The sequence below is a fragment of the Phyllobates terribilis genome, unplaced genomic scaffold (assembly GCF_046119375.1).
Source record: "Phyllobates terribilis strain yellow unplaced genomic scaffold, ASM4611937v1 Scaffold_14__1_contigs__length_39327217, whole genome shotgun sequence".
Taxonomy (NCBI): Eukaryota; Metazoa; Chordata; class Amphibia; order Anura; family Dendrobatidae; genus Phyllobates; species Phyllobates terribilis.
The window spans coordinates 20,478,103-20,500,383 of record NW_027362774.1 but is presented as its reverse complement, the minus strand read 5'-3'; the positions used below and the strand labels follow the sequence as shown (position 1 = coordinate 20,500,383).

The following is a 22,281-nucleotide window of genomic DNA, read 5'->3' as shown; positions in this document are numbered from 1 at the left end:
TTCCCACAATCACAAGATCAATACTAAGTTTCTTTCTTGTTCCTTTGTGTCTTTTTCTTTTCCTTCTGCCCCTCTGTGCATCCAGGATCACAGAACTGAAGGGGCGGCTCTATTCTTATCTGCTAAAACTACATTTCCCAGCAGCACCTGCTCCTCCTGAGTGCTGCAGGCCCCGCGCTCGGCTCTCCTGGGTGATTGCTGACAGAGATAGAGAGGTTCAGAGAGAAAGAGAAGAGAGTGAGGAACAGAGAGAAGGGAAACAGAGGAGTAGTGCAGTGGACTGGCTGTCATGCCTGGTTATCGTTATTAGTACAAACATGGATTTATAAACATTTCATGATGTTACTTTTGTTACAAAATATATATCCAGATGAAATAATCAACATGAAGAGTAATCAGACTGAAGGAGGGTGTACAAACATATTTGTACGAACATGTGCCATTGACTGTTCTTGTCTCCTCTAGGAAACCTGATCAAGCCCTGTCCAGCGTGCACAGCAGAGCTGAGAATGACACAGAGCTGAGAATAGCAGAGCTGAGAATGACATAGCAGAACTGAAAATGACATAGCAGAGCTGAGAATAGCAGAGCAGACAATGACATAGCAGAGCTAAGCATAGCAGAGCTGAGAATGACATAGCAGAGCTGAAAATGACACAGAGCTGAGAATGACATAGCAGAACTGAAAATGGCATAGCAGAGCTAAGCATAGCAGAGCTGAGAATAGCAGAGCTGAGAATAGCAGAGCTGAGAATGACATAGCAGAGCTAAGCATAGCAGAGCTGAAAATGACATAGCAGAGCTAAGCATAGCAGAGCAGACAATGACATAGCAGAGCTAAGCATAGCAGAGCAGAGAATGACATAGCAGAGCTGAGAATGACGTAGCAGAGCTGAAAATGACGTAGCAGAGCTAAGCATAGCAGAGCTGAGAATGACATAGCAGAGCTAAGCATAGCAGAGCTGAGAATGACATAGCAGAGCTAAGCATAGCAGAGCTGAAAATGCCGTAGCAGAGCTAAGCATAGCAGAGCTAAGTGACATAGCAGATCTAAGCATAGCAGAGCTGAGAATGACATAGCAGAGCTAAGCATAGCAGAGCTGAAAATGCCGTAGCAGAGCTAAGCATAGCAGAGCTGAAAATGCCGTAGCAGAGCTAAGCATAGCAGAGCTAAGTGACATAGCAGATCTAAGCATAGCAGAGCTGAGAATGACATAGCAGAGCTAAGCATAGCAGAGCTGAGTGACTTAGCAGAGCTAAGCATAGCAGAGCTGAAAATGCCGTAGCAGAGCTAAGCATAGCAGAGCTGAGTGACATAGCAGAGCTAAGTGACATAGCAGAGCTAAGCATAGCAGAGCTGAGAATGACATAGCAGATCTAAGCATAGCAGAGCTGAGAATGACATAGCAGAGCTAAGCATAGCAGAGCTGAAAATGGCATAGCAGAGCTGAAAATGACAATAGCAGAGCTGAGAATAGCAGAGATGAGAATGACATAGCAGAGTTGAGTATAACAGAACTGTGCATAGCAGAGCTGACCATGACACTCTCATTAGGTGCATCTGAGCATGCTCCACTGACAACATTAGAGCTACTGGAGGACGGACCAAGTGCCAACAGAGGGTAAAGAGCCGAGCAGTGGTATCATTAGGGGGCTGATAGCTGCTAACCAGCGCAGATTTCAAAAAAATAGGTTATATTGGCATACCTGAGTAACACAGAAAACTCCCATTATGATTTAGGGAATAACCCTTATTAAAGGTTCTGCACTTATCTCCAATGAAGGCGCATAATGAAATAACATAGGATTTTCATTTTACTGAGTAATCTGGATGGGCAAAGCGTGATCCTCAAGAAGTCATTCCACTTCCTTACAGTATTTTTTGGAAAATCTTCTTGGAAACTTTATCAAGTGTCGCAGTAAAACCCCAAGGTCATAAAAATTCCAGAGAGTCTTTCACTTTCTGTTACACAGAGAATGAAAGGAGCAGAGAGATAAGACATCAGCTTCTCAGGCTGCTGCTGTGGACAAGGCTGTAACCTCAGGGCCAAAGGATATGTAACCACATGGATGCCTTATATGTGTATAGGCGTCAAATCACTAAAGGGGGCACAGGACAGACCGGAATCTCTGCTGAGAATGACCCACAGAACTGGAAGCGTCTGAAACATGAAGCAAAAATAGAGACCCCAAGTATCACCACCTCCCCCCCATTATAGGCATAAGTGCAGCGTTAAGTTCTTCTGAATCTTCACAAAATAAAAACTACAAAAAAAGTTAAAATATTACAGCCCCAGGTAAAGACAAAGTGACTCAATGATCGGCTCTGAGAAGCCGCACAGGAGGTCCACATTGTGGTTACTCACTGGATACTCTGCAGATGAAATGTATCAATTCTTAGCAAACAACAGACAAGGTGCAGATGTGATCAGGTCACTGCAGACCCCAGGATTTCCTCACCGCTCTGGAGGTCTAGTATTGTAGTTTCGCCGTGGACCAGGCTTTGCAGTAACTATTAGCTCCCTGATGAATCAAGTGTTTGAGGAAACGTTAACGGGATTCTCTGATCTGGGATATTACCGGAGATGAATGTTACTCTTCCCTCGTATCTGGGGATCCTTTTTTTAGAACTACTCAGGACGATCTTCTGACCCCGAGCGAGATTGTTCCTTATTATTCTATGGCATGATGATTTTATATGGTTAGGGCTTTGACTTAAGAGTCCAAAAGACACATTTGGTATTATTTTGGTGTAACGTATTTGTCCCTAAACAGGGTGTTTTTACTGTGATTATTAAAAGTTATATTTTATACTTCTTTTCTGGTAGAAATACAGTAGGTACTTGGCTCATTAATTTTCTATTGTGCTGATTTGGTGATCCGCGTGTGACGTGCCCGACGCGGATGATCCGGGTGTGACATGCCTGGCGCGAATGATCCGGGTGTGACATGCCCGGCGCGAATGATCCGGGTGTAATATGCCCAGCACGGATGATCTGGGTGTAATGTACCCGGCACGGATGATCTGGGTGTAATGTACCCGGCACGGATGATCTGGGTGTAATGTACCCGGCACGGATGATCTGGGTGTAATGTACCCGGCACGGATGATCTGGGTGTAATGTACCCGGCACGGATGATCTGGGTGTAATGTACCCGGCACGGATGATCTGGGTGTAATGTACCCGGCACGGATGATCTGGGTGTAACGTACCCGGCACGGATGATCTGGGTGTAATGTACCCGGCACGGATGATCTGGGTGTAACGTACCTGGCACGGATGATCTGGGTGTAACGTACCCGGCACGGATGATCTGGGTGTAACGTACCCGGCACGGATGATCTGGGTGTAACGTACCCGGCACGGATGATCTGGGTGTAACGTACCCGGCACGGATGATCTGGGTGTAATGTACCCGGCACGGATGATCTGGGTGTAATATGCCCAGCACGGATGATCTGGGTGTAATATGCCCAGCACGGATGATCTGGGTGTAATATGCCCAGCACGGATGATCTGGGTGTAGTATTTTATTTACTCAGTAAAAGGGAAGTACCTGAATGCCCCATTAACCTCGTTCCTCCCGGCATCGCAGGATGCAAAGCAGCTCACCTGCTCCGTTCACACCCGAGTCACAGACACAACATTCAGCCATTATTCACATCTCGGGCCGGACACAGAGAGAGATTCTGATAATAGAGGTTTAGTAGAGAATAGTGGAGACCCCACAGGTGTGATCCCGCGCGCCCCTTACCTTAAATATGGAGGCGTCCACTTCTTGGTTATAATCCTGCTTTCCCGCGTGTTTCCATGGAATACGAAACAGCGTCTTGCTGTCATTTTCCCACACCAGTCCGGGGTACATGTTGCTGTCGATCTGCTCGATCAGCCACTGCCGGAGCCGTCTGCCGCCGTTACGATCGCACATCTGCCGTGAAAGAGGAGACAATAAGAAATGTGCGCACAATCCTGGCTCAGTGGTTATTATTACAGGAGCCTGCATATGAGGATGTTAGTAACACCGAGGAGAGAGGTGAACGCTCCAATATTTACTGATGGCTGAACGGTCGCGTCACCTATAGACTGCGATTCCCATATAGACGCAAGTCTGCAGACGGACCCTCCTCACTTTACTGAGCCCCTAGAATTTGGGGGCCGGTTTGTTATTCTTTATCTTATGATTGCACAACAGTACAGAACCTGGGGAAAAGGAAATAATTCCGCAGCTTCAGAGCTGAAATCTCTCGGTATCCCCTACTTGTTCAGTGTCTGCTCTTGGAAGTGTTGGCTCGGTACACACATGGTCAAAATTGTTGGTACCCCTTGTTTAATGAAAGAAAAACCCACAATGGTCACAGAAATAACCTGAATCTGACAAAAGTAATAATAAACTAAAAATCTATGAAAATGAAGAAATGAAAGTCAGACATTGCTTTTCTGCTTCCACAGAATTTTTAAAAACATTAAACTCATGAATTAGGCCTGGACAGAAATGATGGTACCCCTGAAAATAATGTGACAAAGGGGACATGTTAAATCAAGTTGTGTCCACTAATTATCATCACAGGTGTCTACAATCTTGTAATCAGTCAGTGGGCCTGTATATAGGGCTACAGATACTCACTGTGCTGTATATAGGGCTACAGATACTCACTGTGCTGTATATAGAGCTACAGATACTCACTGTGCCTGTATATAGGACTACAGATACTCACTGTGCTGTATATAGGGCTACAGATACTCACTGTGCCTGTATATAGGACTACAGATACTCACTGTGCCTGTATATAGAGCTACAGATACTCACTGTGCCTGTATATAGGACTACAGATACTCACTGTGCTGTATATAGAGCTACAGATACTCACTGTGCCTGTATATAGGGCTACAGATACTCACTGTGCCTGTATATAGGACTACAGATACTCACTGTGCCTGTATATAGAGCTACAGATACTCACTGTGCTGTATATAGGGCTACAGATACTCACTGTGCTGTATATAGAGCTACAGATACTCACTGTGCCTGTATATAGGACTACAGATACTCACTGTGCTGTATATAGGGCTACAGATACTCACTGTGCCTGTATATAGGACTACAGATACTCACTGTGCCTGTATATAGGGCTACAGATACTCACTGTGCTGTATATAGGGCTACACATACTCACTGTGCCTGTATATAGGGCTACACATACTCACTGTGCCTGTATATAGGACTACAGATACTCACTGTGCTGTATATAGGGCTACAGATACTCACTGTGCTGTATATAGGGCTACAGATACTCACTGTGCCTGTATATAGGGCTACAGATACTCACTGTGCTGTATATAGGGCTACAGATACTCACTGTGCTGTATATAGGGCTACAGATACTCACTGTGCTGTATATAGGGCTACAGATACTCACTGTGCTGTATATAGGGCTACAGATACTCACTGTGCTGTATATAGAGCTACAGATACTCACTGTGCCTGTATATAGAGCTACAGATACTCACTGTGCTGTATATAGGGCTACAGATACTCACTGTGCTGTATATAGAGCTACAGATACTCACTGTGCTGTATATAGAGCTACAGATACTCACTGTGCCTGTATATAGGGCTACAGATACTCACTGTGCCTGTATATAGAGCTACAGATACTCACTGTGCCTGTATATAGGGCTACAGATACTCACTGTGCTGTATATAGGGCTACAGATACTCACTGTGCCTGTATATAGGGCTACAGATACTCACTGTGCCTGTATATAGAGCTACAGATACTCACTGTGCTGTATATAGGGCTACAGATACTCACTGTGCCTGTATATAGAGCTACAGATACTCACTGTGCTGTATATAGAGCTACAGATACTCACTGTGCCTGTATATAGAGCTACAGATACTCACTGTGCTGTATATAGAGCTACAGATACTCACTGTGCCTGTATATAGGGCTACAGATACTCACTGTGCTGTATATAGGGCTACAGATACTCACTGTGCCTGTATATAGAGCTACAGATACTCACTGTGCCTGTATATAGGGCTACAGATACTCACTGTGCCTGTATATAGAGCTACAGATACTCACTGTGCTGTATATAGGGCTACAGATACTCACTGTGCTGTATATAGGGCTACAGATACTCACTGTGCTGTATATAGAGCTACAGATACTCACTGTGCTGTATATAGAGCTACAGATACTCACTGTGCTGTATATAGGACTACAGATACTCACTGTGCTATATATAGAGCTACAGATACTCACTGTGCCTGTATATAGAGCTACAGATACTCACTGTGCCTGTATATAGAGCTACAGATACTCACTGTGCCTGTATATAGGGCTACAGATACTCACTGTGCCTGTATATAGAGCTACAGATACTCACTGTGCCTGTATATAGGGCTACAGATACTCACTGTGCCTGTATATAGAGCTACAGATACTCACTGTGCCTGTATATAGGGCTACAGATACTCACTGTGCCTGTATATAGGGCTACAGATACTCACTGTGCTGTATATAGGACTACAGATACTCACTGTGCTGTATATAGGGCTACAGATACTCACTGTGCCTGTATATAGAGCTACAGATACTCACTGTGCCTGTATATAGAGCTACAGATACTCACTGTGCTGTATATAGAGCTACAGATACTCACTGTGCTGTATATAGAGCTACAGATACTCACTGTGCCTGTATATAGGGCTACAGATACTCACTGTGCTGTATATAGGGCTACACATACTCACTGTGCCTGTATATAGGGCTACACATACTCACTGTGCCTGTATATAGAGCTACAGATACTCACTGTGCCTGTATATAGAGCTACAGATACTCACTGTGCTGTATATAGAGCTACAGATACTCACTGTGCCTGTATATAGGGCTACAGATACTCACTGTGCTGTATATAGGGCTACACATACTCACTGTGCCTGTATATAGGGCTACACATACTCACTGTGCCTGTATATAGAGCTACAGATACTCACTGTGCCTGTATATAGAGCTACAGATACTCACTGTGCTGTATATAGGACTACAGATACTCACTGTGCTGTATATAGAGCTACAGATACTCACTGTGCTGTATATAGAGCTACAGATACTCACTGTGCTGTATATAGAGCTACAGATACTCACTGTGCTGTATATAGAGCTACAGATACTCACTGTGCTGTATATAGAGCTACAGATACTCACTGTGCTGTATATAGAGCTACAGATACTCACTGTGCTGTATATAGGGCTACAGATACTCACTGTGCCTGTATATAGAGCTACAGATACTCACTGTGCCTGTATATAGAGCTACAGATACTCACTGTGCCTGTATATAGGGCTACAGATACTCACTGTGCCTGTATATAGGGCTACAGATACTCACTGTGCTGTATATAGGGCTACAGATACTCACTGTGCCTGTATATAGAGCTACAGATACTCACTGTGCTGTATATAGAGCTACAGATACTCACTGTGCCTGTATATAGGGCTACAGATACTCACTGTGCTGTATATAGGGCTACAGATACTCACTGTGCTGTATATAGGGCTACAGATACTCACTGTGCCTGTATATAGGGCTACACATACTCACTGTGCCTGTATATAGGGCTACAGATACTCACTGTGCCTGTATATAGGGCTACAGATACTCACTGTGCCTGTATATAGGGCTACAGATACTCACTGTGCCTGTACATAGGACTACAGATACTCACTGTGCCTGTATATAGAGCTACAGATACTCACTGTGCCTGTATATAGGGCTACAGATACTCACTGTGCTGTATATAGGGCTACAGATACTCAGTGTGCCTGTATATAGGGCTACACATACTCACTGTGCCTGTATATAGAGCTACAGATACTCACTGTGCTGTATATAGAGCTACAGATACTCACTGTGCTGTATATAGAGCTACAGATACTCACTGTGCCTGTATATAGGGCTACACATACTCACTGTGCCTGTATATAGGGCTACAGATACTCACTGTGCCTGTATATAGGGCTACACATACTCACTGTGCCTGTATATAGGGCTACACATACTCACTGTGCCTGTATATAGGGCTACAGATACTCACTGTGCCTGTATATAGGGCTACAGATACTCACTGTGCCTGTATATAGGGCTACAGATACTCACTGTGTTGTTTGGTGACATGGTGTGTACCACACTCAACATGGACCAGAGGAAGCAAAGGAAAGAGTTGTCTCAGGAGATTAGAAAGAAAATTATAGACGAGCATGTTAAAGGTAAAGGTTATAAGACCATCTCCAAGCAGCTTGATGTTCCTGTGACTACAGTTGCACATATTATTCAGAAATTTAAGATCCATGGGACTGTAGCCAACCTCCTTGGACGTGGCCGCAGGAGGAAAATTAATGACAAATCAAAGAGACGGATAATACGAATGGTAACAAAAGAGCCCAGGATAACTTCTAAAGAGATTAAAGGTGAACTTCAAGCTCAAGGAACATCAGTGTCAGATCGCACCATCCGTCGTTGTTTGATCCAAAGTGGACTTCATGGGAGACAACCAAGGAGAACACCATTGTTGAAAAAAAATCATAAAAAAGCCAGACTGGAATTTGCCAAACTACATGTTGACAAGCCACAAAGCTTCTCTGAGAATGTCCTATGGACAGATGAGACAAAAATGGAAGTTTTTTGGCAAGGCACATCAGCTCTATGTTCACAGATGGAAAAATGAAGCATATCAAGAAAAGAACACTGTCCCTACTGTGAAACATGGTGGAGGCTCTGTTATGTTCTGGGGCTGCTTTGCTGCATCTGGCACAGGGTGTCTTGAATCTGTGCAGGGTACAATGAAATCTCAAGACTATCAAGGGATTCTGGAGAGAAATGTGCTGCCCAGTGTCAGACAATTTGGTCTCAGTCACAGGTCATGGGTCTTGCAACAGGATAATGACCCAAAACACACAGCTAAAAACACCCAAGAATGGCTAAGAGGAAAACATTGGACTATTCTGAAGTGGCTTCTATGAGCCCTGACCTAAATCCTATGGAGCATCTTTGGAAAGAGCTGAAACATGGCATCTGGAAAAGGCAACCTTCAAACACGAGACAACTGGAGCAGTTTGCTCATGAGGAGTCGGACAAAATACCTGTTGAGAGGCGCAGAAGTCTCATTGACAGTTACAGGAATCGTTTGATTGCAGTGATCGCCTCAAAAGGTTGTTCAAGAAAATATTAAGTTAAGAAGAACCATCATTTCTGTCCAGGGCTACTTCATAAGGTTAATTTTTTAAAAATTCTGTGGAAGCAGAAAAGCAATGTCTGACGTTCATTTGTTCATTTTCATAGATTATTAATTTATTATTACTTTTGTCAGATTCAGGTTATTTCTGTGACCATTGTGGGTGTTTCTTTCATTAAACGAGGGGAACCAACAATTGTGACCACATGTGTATAACATCAGACTCAGGAGCTCAGCAATCTTCTGTCTACATGCTTGATGACCGTTTTCAACATCAACCAGCAGACTGGTCAGCGTGCACATAAATACATTTATAAAAGGAGGCATAAAACATAGTGCATGTTATCACCCCGCAGATAATGTCATCTATCCTGAGCGTTATTAGGGGCCAGATGATGCAGGACACAGGGCAGTGATACATGGCGGGTGCTCGGCTCGGGGCAGGGATACATGGCGGGTGCTCGGCTCGGGGCAGGGATACATGGCGGGTGCTCGGCTCGGGGCAGGGATACATGGCGGGTGCTCGGCTCGGGGCAGGGATACATGGCGGGTGCTCGGCTCGGGGCAGTGATACATGGCGGGTGCTCGGCTCGGGGCAGGGATACATGGCGGGTGCTCGGCTCGGGGCAGGGATACATGGCGGGTGCTCGGCTCGGGGCAGGGATACATGGCGGGTGCTCGGCTCGGGGCAGGGATACATGGCGGGTGCTCGGCTCGGGGCAGTGATACATGGCGGGTGCTCGGCTCGGGGCAGTGATACATGGCGGGTGCTCGGCTCGGGGCAGGGATACATGGCGGGTGCTCGGCTCGGGGCAGGGATACATGGCGGGTGCTCGGCTCGGGGCAGGGATACATGGCGGGTGCTCGGCTCGGGGCAGGGATACATGGCGGGTGCTCGGCTCGGGGCAGGGATACATGACGGGTGCTTGGCTCGGGGCAGTGATACATGGCGGGTGCTCGGCTCGGGGCAGTGATACATGGCGGGTGCTCGGCTCGGGGCAGTGATACATGGCGGGTGCTCGGCTCGGGGCAGTGATACATGGCGGGTGCTCGGCTCGGGGCAGGGATACATGGCGGGCGCTCGGCTCGGGGCAGTGATAAATGGCGGGCGCTCGGCTCGGGGCAGTGATACATGGCGGGTGCTCGGCTCGGGGCAGGGATACATGGCGGGTGCTCGGCTCGGGGCAGGGATACATGGCGGGCGCTCGGCTCGGGGCAGTGATAAATGGCGGGCGCTCGGCTCGGGGCAGTGATACATGGCGGGCGCTCGGCTCGGGGCAGTGATACATGGCGGGTGCTCGGCTCGGGGCAGTGATACATGGCGGGTGCTCGGCTCAAGGCAGTGATACATGGCGGGTGCTCGGCTCGGGGCAGAGCTCGGCTCAGCGGCTCTCGGACTTTATTAAATGCCTCGCCTGGTGGGTCGGTCCGGCTGAAGTCATAGTCCGGTCCCAGCCTAATTACCGATATCAGCAGATACAAGACCAGTATAAAACCAGTACACAGGTCACCTACTGAGCCACAGAGACACCGTCCCAACCCACTGGACCTGCTACACATTGCTGAGCTTAGGAGCAGCAAGGAAAGAGTTAATACAAAATAAAAGGGCCAAGATGATCCTAGGGGACCACGGATGTTACCGCTGACATCGCACCCCCCCACCCCCGCCCTCATTAGCTGAGGAAATAGAGTTAAACTAAAAACCACCTGCAGCTTCCTGTGCAGCTATGTATAGTGCAGGTAGTGTCGCCCCCTGTGAGTGCACGGACTGAAGACCCCCTGTGAGTGCACGGACTGAAGACCCCCTGTGAGTGCACGGACTGAAGACCCCCTGTGAGTGCACGGACTGAAGACCCCCTGTGAGTGCACGGACTGAAGACCCCCTGTGAGTGCACGGTCTGAAGACCCCCTGTGAGTGCACGGTCTGAAGACCCCCTGTGAGTGCACAGACTGAAGCCCCCTGTGAGTGCACAGACTGAAGACCCCCTGTGAGTGCAGGTAGTGTCGCCCCCTGTGAGTGCACAGTCTGAAGACCCCCTGTGAGTGCACAGTCTGAAGACCCCCTGTGAGTGCACAGTCTGAAGACCCCCTGTGAGTGCACGGTCTGAAGACCCCCTGTGAGAGCACGGTCTGAAGACCCCCTGTGAGAGCACGGTCTGAAGACCCCCTGTGAGTGCACGGTCTGAAGACCCCCTGTGAGTGCATGGTCTGAAGACCCCCTGTGAGTGCACGGTCTGAAGACCCCCTGTGAGTGCCCAGACTGAAGACCCCCTGTGAGTGCCCAGACTGAAGACCCCCTGTGAGTGCATGGTATGAAACCCCTGTGAGAGCACGGTCTGAAGACCCTCTGTGAGTGCACGGTCTGAAGACCCCCTGTGAGTGCACAGACTGAAGCCCCCTGTGAGTGCACAGACTGAAGACCCCCTGTGAGTGCACAGACTGAAGACCCCCTGTGAGTGCACAGACTGAAGACCCCCTGTGAGTGCACAGACTGAAGACCCCCTGTGAGAGCACGGTCTGAAGACCCCCTGTGAGTGCACAGTCTGAAGCCCCCTGTGAGTGCACAGTCTGAAGACCCCCTGTGAGAGCACGGTCTGAAGACCCCCTGTGAGAGCACGGTCTGAAGACCCCCTGTGAGAGCACAGTCTGAAGACCACCTGTGAGAGCACAGTCTGAAGACCCCCTGTGAGTGCCCAGACTGAAGACCCCCTGTGAGTGCATGGTATGAAACCCCTGTGAGAGCACGGTCTGAAGACCCTCTATGAGTGCACGGTCTGAAGACCCCCTGTGAGTGCCCAGACTGAAGACCCCCTGTGAGTGCCCAGACTGAAGCCCCCTGTGAGTGCACAGACTGAAGCCCCCTGTGAGTGCACAGACTGAAGACCCCCTGTGAGAGCACGGTCTGAAGACCCCCTGTGAGTGCAGGTAGTGTCGCCCCCTGTGAGTGCACAGTCTGAAGCCCCCTGTGAGTGCACAGTCTGAAGACCCCCTGTGAGAGCACGGTCTGAAGACCCCCTGTGAGAGCATGGTCTGAAGACCCCCTGTGAGTGCACGGTCTGAAGACCCCCTGTGAGTGCACGGTCTGAAACCCCTGTGAGAGCACGGTCTGAAGACCCCCTGTGAGTGCACAGACTGAAGCCCCCCGTGAGTGCACAGACTGAAGCCCCCAGTGAGTGCACAGACTGAAGCCCCCCGTGAGTGCAGGTAGTGTCGCCCTCTGTGAGTGCACGGTCTGAAGACCCCCTGTGAGCATCAAGTCGTCCACCTCAGAGCCAAAAATATAACCCAGGTAGGAAACACTGAGAAACCTGAGAAATGATGAGAACAAAAACTCAACAACTGCAGCAACAAAAGCTGAAGCTCCGGGGCCACAGAGCAAACGGGGCCCCAACTACCAGGTGCCTATTATACTGCCTGAGGGATGATCAGGATCCTCCAGCACCGGGGCCGATTACAACCTCCTCCCCCGCCGCCCGCAGCCCGGTAATCAGAGCAAATATATCATGATAACGGGAACGAGCTCTGTAATACACAGACAGCGGCAACCATGAGAATAATATCTGTCAATATGTATCATACCCTGTATATAACGATAAGAGCAGATACAATACAGAGACAGATAAGAGATAAATAATGGATGATAGAGAATAGATAAAGAGATAGATAATAGATAAATGATAGATAAAGAGATAGATGATAGAGAATAGATAAAGAGATAGATTATAGAGAATAGATAAAGAGATAGATGATAGATAAATGATAGATAAAGAGATAGATGATAGAGAATAGATAAAGAGATAGATTATAGAGAATAGATAAATAGATGATAGAGAATAGATAAAGAGATAGATGATAGAGAATAGATAAAGAGATAGATTATAGAGAATAGATAAAGAGATAGATGATAGAGAATAGATAAAGAGATAGATGATAGAGAATAGATAAAGAGATAGATGATAGAGAATAGATAAAGAGATAGATGATAGAGAATAGATAAAGAGATAGATGATAGAGAATAGATAAAGAGATAGAGAATAGATAAAGAGATAGAGAATAAAGAGATAGAGAATAGATAAAGAGATAGAGAATAGATAAAGAGATAGATAAATAACAGATAAATGATAGATAATAGATAGATAATAGATAAATGATAGATAATAGATAAATAGATAATAGATAGATAATAGATAGATGATAGATAATAGATAGATAATAGATAGATGATAGAGAATAGATAAAGAGATAGATGATAGAGAATAGATAATAGATGTTACCATTATACATCCTATCTTTTCACTGTATATTATATTAGTTTGTGCTGTTAGTCTGATATCATCCTCTGACCCTGCCTGTATATAATGTATATATGTCATATACTGGTATAGTAACACTAGATATACGGTGTATGTTCCTCCTTCCTCAGTGTGTACAGTGTCCTGCCGCTGCCTGAGAACAGTTATAACCTGTACATCTCATATCTGGCATTATATATAATATCTTACCACAGCCTGTATATAATAGTAACGTGTATACAATATATACACATGTATTAGTGCATGGCATCACACACCGTCTCTTCTCCCCCTGCCTGCCTGTATATATATATACACACACACAATAGTAGCACAGCACACACAGTATATACAGTCTCCTCTGCCTGCATATATACTTTATATAGTAGCAGCACAGTATACACAGTATATACACCTGTACACACACTGCACACAGTATATACACCTGTACACACACTGCACACAGTATATACACCTGTACACACACTGCACACAGTATATACACCTGTACACACACTGCACACAGTATATACACCTGTACACACACTGCACACAGTATATACACCTGTACACACACTGCACACAGTATATACACCTGTACACACACTGCACACAGTATATACACCTGTACACACACTGCACACAGTATATACACCTGTACACACACTGCACACAGTATATACACCTGTACACACACTGCACACAGTACTTTGTCACCTTGCTGTCGTTGTCGCCGCTGCTGCCGGTGATTGGCCGCCGCCGCCGCCGCTGTCCTCGTGCACTGACTGCCGATCACTGACAGCGCTCAGTACACTAATGTTACAGCCCCGCCCCTCAGCCAATCAGAGGGCGCGGCTGGAGGTAGGCGGGGCCAGGCTGCTCTGAGCTTCTTTTAAGCGGAGGCTTTTCCGAGAAACTGCAGAGCGGATCCGCCCCAGAAATCACCGCGGCCGGAGCCGGAGCAGGGGGCGCTGCTGGGAAAGCAGAGGAGGATGGCGCTGACATAGAGTGTGGAGGGCAAGGGAGGTTATCTCATAGCTAAGCAGATCAGCCATCATCTCCTGCAGGTTCAGTGTCTGCACAGACATCAGGGGGATGTGCTGGAATCTCCTCCATCATCTCCTGCAGGTTCAGTGTCTGCTCAGACATCAGGGGGATGTGCTGGAATCTCCTCCATCATCTCCTGCAGGTTCAGTGTCTGCACAGACATCAGGGGATGCGCTGGAATCTCCTCCATCATCTCCTGCAGGTTCAGTGTCTGCACAGACATCAGGGGATGCGCTGGAATCTCCTCCATCATCTCCTGCAGGTTCAGTATCTGCACAGACATCAGGGGATGCGCTGGAATCTCCTCCATCATCTGCTGCAGGTTCAGTGTCTGCTCAGACATCAGGGGGATGTGCTGGAATCTCCTCCATCATCTCCTGCAGGTTCAGTGTCTGCACAGACATCAGGGGATGCGCTGGAATCTCCTCCATCATCTCCTGCAGGTTCAGTATCTGCACAGACATCAGGGGATGCGCTGGAATCTCCTCCATCATCTGCTGCAGGTTCAGTGTCTGCTCAGACATCAGGGGGATGTGCTGGAATCTCCTCCATCATCCCCTGCAGGTTCAGTGTCTGCACAGACATCAGGGGATGCGCTGGAATCTCCTCCATCATCTCCTGCAGGTTCAGTGTCTGCACAGACATCAGGGGATGCGCTGGAATCTCCTCCATCATCTCCTGCAGGTTCAGTGTCTGCACAGACATCAGGGGGATGTGCTGGAATCTCCTCCATCATCTCCTGCAGGTTCAGTGTCTGCACAGACATCAGGGAGATGTGCTGGAATCTCCTCCATCATCTGCAGGTTCAGTGTCTGCACAGACATCAGGGAGATGTGCTGGAATCTCCTCCATCATCTGCTGCAGGTTCAGTGTCTGCTCAGACATCAGGGGGATGTGCTGGAATCTCCTCCATCATCTCCTGCAGGTTCAGTGTCTGCACAGACATCAGGGGGATGTGCTGGAATCTCCATCATCTCCTGCAGGTTCAGTGTCTGCATAGACATCAGAGGGATGTGCTGGAATCTCCTCCATCATCTCCTGCAGGTTCAGTGTCTGCTCAGACATCAGGGGGATGTGCTGGAATCTCCTCCATCATCTCCTGCAGGTTCAGTGTCTGCATAGACATCAGGGGGATGTGCTGGAATCTCCTCCATCATCTCCTGCAGGTTCAGTGTCTGCTCAGACATCAGGGGAATGTGTTGGAATCTCCTCCATCATCACCTGCAGGTTCAGTATCTGCACAGACATCAGGGGAATGTGCTGGAATCTCCTCCATCATCTCCTGCAGGTTCAGTGTCTGCACAGACATCAGGGGAATGTGCTGGAATCTCCTCCATCATCTCCTGCAGGTTCAGTGTCTGCACAGACATCAGGGGGATGTGCTGGAATCTCCTCCATCATCTGCTGCAGGTTCAGTATCTGCACAGACATCAGGGGAATGTGCTGGAATCTCCTCCATCATCTCCTGCAGGTTCAGTGTCTGCACAGACATCAGGGGGATGTGCTGGAATCTCCTCCATCATCTCCTGCAGGTTCAGTGTCTGCACAGACATCAGGGAGATGTACTGGAATCTCCTCCATCATCACCTGCAGGTTCAGTGTCTGCACAGACATCAGGGGAATGTGCTGGAATCTCCTTCATCATCTCCTGCAGGTTCAGTGTCTGCACAGACATCCGCTCCTGAAGGAGGTTTTCACTCTGGCATGTGCTGCATGCTGTGACTGCTGCTCTGGAGGTGCTAGACTGCTGGACCTGCACACTACTGATATCACTCATCTGATTGTAATTATAGATGATAATGTGTATATAACATTGTGTAGACGTCCTGTTGTATTACCGTGTTCTGATTGTGCCACAGGTTACTGTACGGTCATTGGTCACTTTCACCCTTGACATTGTGCTTGTACATATACAGTGCCTACAAGTAGTATTCAACCCCCTGCAGATTTAGCTGGTTTGATAAGATGCAAATAAGTTAGAGCCTTCAAACTGCAAACGAGAGTAGGTTTTATGAACAGAAGCATAAATCTTACAAACCAAAAAGTTATGTTGCTCAGTTGAATTTTATTAAATTTTAAACATAAAAGTGTGGGTCAATTATTATACAACCCCTATGTTTAATATTTTGTGGAATAACCCTTGTTTGCAATTACAGCTAATAATCGTCTTTTATAAGACCTGATCAGGCCGGCACAGGTCTGTGGAGTTATCTTGGCCCACTCCTCCATGCAGATCTTCTCCAAGTTATCTAGGTTCTTTGGGTGTCTCATGTGGACTTTATTCTTGAGCTCCTTCCACAAGTTTTCAATTGGGTTAAGGTCAGGAGACTGACTAGGCCACTCCAACACCTTGACTTTTTCCCTCTTGAACCAGGCCTTGGTTTTCTTGGCTGTGTGCTTTGGGTCGTTGTCTTGTTGGAAGATGAAATTACGACCCATCTTAAGATCCTTGATGGAGGAGCGGAGGTTCTTGGCCAAAATCTCCAGGTAGGCCGTGCTATCCATCTTCCCATGGATGCGGACCAGATGGCCAGGCCCTTTGGCTGAGAAACAGCCCCACAGCATGATGCTGCCACCACCATGCTTGACTGTAGGGATGGTATTCTTGGGGTCGTATGCAGTGCCATCCAGTCTCCAAACGTCACGTGTGTGGTTGGCACCAAAGATCTCGATCTTGGTCTCATCAGACCATAGAACCTTGAACCAGTCTGTCTCAGAGTCCTCCAAGTGATCATGAGCAAACTGTAGACGAGCCTTGACATGACGCTTTGAAAGTAAAGGTACCTTACGGGCTCGTCTGGAACGGAGACCATTGCGGTGGAGTACGTTACTTATGGTATTGACTGAAACCAATGTCCCCACTGCCATGAGATCTTCCCGGAGCTCCTTCCTTGTTGTCCTTGGGTTAGCCTTGACTCTTCGGACAAGCCTGGCCTCGGCACGGGAGGACACTTTCAAAGGCTGTCCAGGCCGTGGAAGGCTAACAGTAGTTCCATAAGCCTTCCACTTACGGATGATGCTCCCAACAGTGGAGACAGGTAGGCCCAACTCCTTGGAAAGGGTTTTGTACCCCTTGCCAGCCTTGTGACCCTCCACGATCTTGTCTCTGATGGCCTTGGAATGCTCCTTTGTCTTTCCCATGTTGACCATGTCTGAGTGCTGTTCACAAGTTTGGGGAGGGTCTTAAATAGTCAGAAAAGGCTGGCAAAAGAGATCTTTAATCCACACATGTGAAGCTCATTATTCTTGGTGCCTGAACTACTTCTTAATACTTTAGGGGGACCAAACAGAATTCTTGTGGTTTGAGGGGTTGAATAATAAATGACACTCTGAATTAACTTTTAACGTTTTAAAAAAAATAAAAAAATTTGCTGCAGTGCATTTCCCACTTCCAGGCTGATCTACAGTACAAATGTCACAATGCCAAGTTACTTCCGCATGTGTCAACCAGCTAAATCTGCAGGGGGTTGAATACTACTTGTAGGCACTGTATATATATATACACTGCTCAAAAAATAAAGGGAAGACTTAAACAACAGAATATAACTCCAAGTAAATCAAACTTCTGTGAAATCAAACTGTCCACTTAGGAAGCAACACTGATTGACAATCAATTTCACATGCTGTTGTGCAAATGGAATAGACAATAGATGGAAATTATTGGCAATTATCAGGACCCCCTCAATAAAGGAGTGGTTCTGCAGGTGGGGACCACAGACCACATCTCAGTACCAATGCTTTCTGGCTGATGTTTTGGTCACTTTTGAATGTTGGTTTTGCTTTCACACTCGAGGTAGCATGAGACGGACTCTACAACCCACAGAAGTTGCTCAGGTAGTGCAGCTCATCCAGGATGGCACATCAATGCGAGCTGTGGCAAGAAGGTTTGCTGTGTCTGTCAGCGTAGTGTCTAGAGGCTGGAGGCGCTACCAGGAGACAGGCCAGTGCACCAGGAGACGTGGAGGGGGCCGTAAGAGGGCAACTACCCAGCAGCAGGACCGCTACCTCCACCTTTGTGCAAGGAGGAACACTGCCAGAGCCCTGCAAAATGACCTCCAGCAGGCCACAAATGTGCATGTGTCTGCACAAACGGTTAGAAACCGACTCCATGAGGGTGGTATAAGGGACCGACGTCCACAGATGGGGGTTGTGCTCACAGCCCAACACCGTGCAGGACGCTTGGCATTTGCCACAGAACACCAGGATTGGCAAAGTCGCCACTGGCGCCCTGTGCTCTTCACAGATGAAAGCAGGTTCACACTGAGCACATGTGACAGATGTGATAGAGTCTGGAGACGCCGTGGAGAGCGATCTGCTGCCTGCAACATCCTTCAGCATGACCGGTTTGGCAGTGGGTCAGTAATGGTGTGGGGTGGCATTTCTTTGGAGGGCCGCAGAGCCCTCCATGTGCTCGCCAGAGGTAGCCTGACTGCCATTAGGTACCGAGATGAGATCCTCAGACCCCATGTGAGACCATATGCTGGTGCGGTTGGCCCGGGGTTCCTCCTAATGCAGGACAATGCCAGACCTCATGTGGCTGGAGTGTGTCAGCAGTTCCTGCAAGATGAAGGCGACTCGCCCCCTGGGCCGTGGGGCACTCGGATCCGGGCAGTAGGGGAACGATGGGAGTAGTAGTGGCAACCCGGTTCCGTGGCTCAGGGTGGTCAGGCCAGTGGTAGTCCGTTATGTGCTGATGTTTATGTCCGACTACGCCACCCGTGGATTTGCGGTTATTAGGAACCGCCGCTGCATGCAGACCGCTGGGGCTGATGAGGTGTGCAGCTAGGGTAGTGTGACTCCCCATGGGAAGAGTGCGGCCCCAGGGCAGTATAGTGGATGGTGGGAGTGATGGTAGTGAGGGTCCCAGTGCCGGTAGTGCTGGAGACGCGAAGGAGCACACAGACAATAGGTTGCAGTCCAGGGTCTTTACTGAAACAGGTAAACTGACCCATAAACAGTCCCAGCTAGGAGGGGACCTGGATGTCTGAGAGCAACGGGGAAATTGGCCCTGGTCAGGGTGAGGGTGTAGGCCTACCGTGCTTTCTGCGCTCCTTCTGGCTATCTCCTCCTGATAGGGTAACAGCCCACGTTTCCGAGCTTTCCGTGTATTCTCGCCTGTATGGCCTGCGACGTGGGTTCCTTTCTGCTCCCAGCCTTGTACGGCTTTACTGGTCCCTTCGGTTGTGGCAGGGCCTCCAGGCTTCTTAGGCCAAGGAATATACAGTCCCTTGCGGACTGGTTCTCTGCTGGGGGATGTGGAATCCTTCCAGCCTCAGACACCAAAGTCTGGTAAGGTCAGTCTCTGATTTGCCAAGACAGGCTCTCTTTGCCTCTCGTCTCTGGCTGGTGGCTCTCCTACTGCCACACTTCCTCTTAGGTGCAATCAACTTTCTGTCCCTGCTCCACTCTGGGACACGTCTCAGTGCTGAGACAGGCCATCCAGTTCTCCCTAACCCTGCCCCCAGTACCAGCTTTTATAGGGGCAGCCAGCTCCCCCTACTGGCCTGAGACAGGAGGCATTGCATGCTAATGTTCCCCTGACTAGAGAACCTCCCCCTTGCTCTCAGACACAGCTTTAATTACACTTGTGGCATCCAGGCCAGGGTGACACATTCCCCCCTAGTGAAATTTAGTACTCCGGGACTAAACAATAAACAAAGACAATATGCATAACAATAAAACATTAGTAGACAGACGACGCACAAATTGAGTTCTTAAAGTCACAGTGTGGCCTGTGACCGGGTGTCCATATCACCAACCCAACGGGGAGCCTTAACCAGGTGGGGGTCTGTCCTACCCCAAGTCCTTCACAGTCTTAGTTCATTCCTTGGTTAGGCTCCGAACGCAGTCCATACAAGGTCCTGGTTATAAAAAGTCCATAACCTTTGAATCCTTACGGTAACTGCAAGAAACTGAAACACAGAATTACCAAACAAGCATGTAACTTGGCAAACAATTCAACATTTGGCAACAGGGTCATTTACAATCTTAGTGCACCCTATATTCTCCAGCGAGCGGGTATCTGCCCCTTTGTGCTCCTGGTTGACCTCCTTAACCCACTGTCTGGTGGTGGACTGACTTGGCTTTCCCCACTAGCGTTAGGGGTGCAGCTACCATCTGGGTGTACAGGTAGGGCAGGCAGCTGTCTGCGGGTCCTTTGGCTTACCGCAGGCATGGCAGGCTCACTGTCAGCAGAGGGTTGACTCTCCTGGGCTGCTGGTACAGGCTCTTCTGCCTCTGGAACCGCTTGCTCCTCTTCACCTTCAGGCTCTGGTGTTGGTTGTTGCTGTGCCGGTTGCAGGAAATGCAGGACGGGTACCACTATGGCATCATTTATGCGAGTCCAGGACTGAGGGAACTCTCCGAGAACGGTGCTGATCATTTCTTCCTTGTCCTCTGCGGGTTCAAGGTCACTCTGATCCTCTTCTGCACTACGGAGTTGCTCGGGGCACCTTTTGAGGTGGTCTCTGGAGACGACACTAGTGGTTTCTCCTCCGTCCTTGGTGATTACGCACACCTTTGGGTTGTCATGGTCAGACTGCAGTACGGTGTAGGGTTCCCTTTCCCACTGGTCGTCCAACTTATGTAGCCTTCTTTTTCGCTTTAGGACTTGCTCACCAGGTTCTAGGGGACCAGCAGGGGCGTGTTGATTGAAGAGTTTTTCTTGCCTCTCTCTCACTTGGGCCAGGCTCTTCTCCACACTCTCCTGTACCTTCTTGTACTGCAGTTGCCTTTCCGTATCCCAGTCCGCATCTGGGGAGGTGTCTTCAGGTATTAGGACTCCCATCTCCAGGTCTACGGGCAGCTTACCTGGTCTAGCTCGCATCAGGTAAGCCGGGGTGCAGTTTGTAGCATTCACCGGGATATTGTTGTATAGGTCTATCAGGTCCGGCAGTTTTTCTGGCCACAGGCTGCGTTCCTCCAGGGGCAACGTCTTCAGGAGATCAATGACTATATTGTTCATCTTCTCACACATCCCGTTGGTTTGTGGGTGGTAAGGCGTCGTACGAATCTTCTTACAGCCATAGAGGTTGCAGAACTCCTGGAAGATTTCAGCCTCGAACGCTGGATCCTGGTCTGTCAGGACCTGTTCCGGATACCCGTATGGACGGCAGAAATATTGCTGGAAAGCTCTGGCCGCTGTTTGGGCTGTCAAGTCCTTTACCGGGACCACCACTAGAAAACGGGAATAGTGGTCCACGATTGTCAGGGCATAGATGTATCCAGACCGGCTTGGAGCCAATTTGACGTGGTCCAGAGCTACCAGCTCAAGAGGCTGCGTGGTGACGATGGGCCTCAAGGGTGTCTTCTGGCTGGTGCGGTCCTTCCTCCTCAGGTGACAAGGGCCACAGTCTCTGCACCACTTTTCTACAGCTCCTCTCATGCCACTTAGCAGGAACTCCAATTTCTTCCAACCGAAGTGTCCCGCTCTGTCATGGTAAGCCCCCAGGACCATAGCTGCATCCCGCCTTGGGACCACGACTTGCCAGGTCAGCTCGTGCGTCCGGTGGTTAACAATCCTTCTGCACAACTTGCCTTCGTAGAGGAACAGCTTGCTCTTCTCCTTCCATAGCTGTCTAGCTTCCTCTGGAGCATCTGGATCTAGGCGGGCGTCTTCCCGGGTCAGCAGATCTTTCACCAGGCGGACTGCAGGGTCACTATCTTGGGTCTCGGCCCAGCTGTGGTGAGGTAGGGG

The 22,281-nt window shown here is 48.5% G+C and overlaps 1 protein-coding gene across 1 annotated transcript in view; it reads right to left on the bottom strand.

Moving 5' to 3' along the window:
* The window catches only part of IRF8 (interferon regulatory factor 8), a 33,965-nt gene extending 19,609 nt beyond the window's left edge, over positions 1 to 14,356 (bottom strand). The window contains exons 1-2 of the mRNA XM_073659741.1: positions 14,256 to 14,356; positions 3,757 to 3,930 (exon numbers count right to left, since the gene is read on the bottom strand). Of these exons, the coding sequence (XP_073515842.1) occupies positions 3,757 to 3,930 (174 nt within the window). The 5' untranslated portion in view covers positions 14,256 to 14,356. The remainder of the gene's footprint in view (positions 1 to 3,756; positions 3,931 to 14,255) is intronic.
* Positions 14,357 to 22,281: the final 7,925 nt, after the last annotated feature.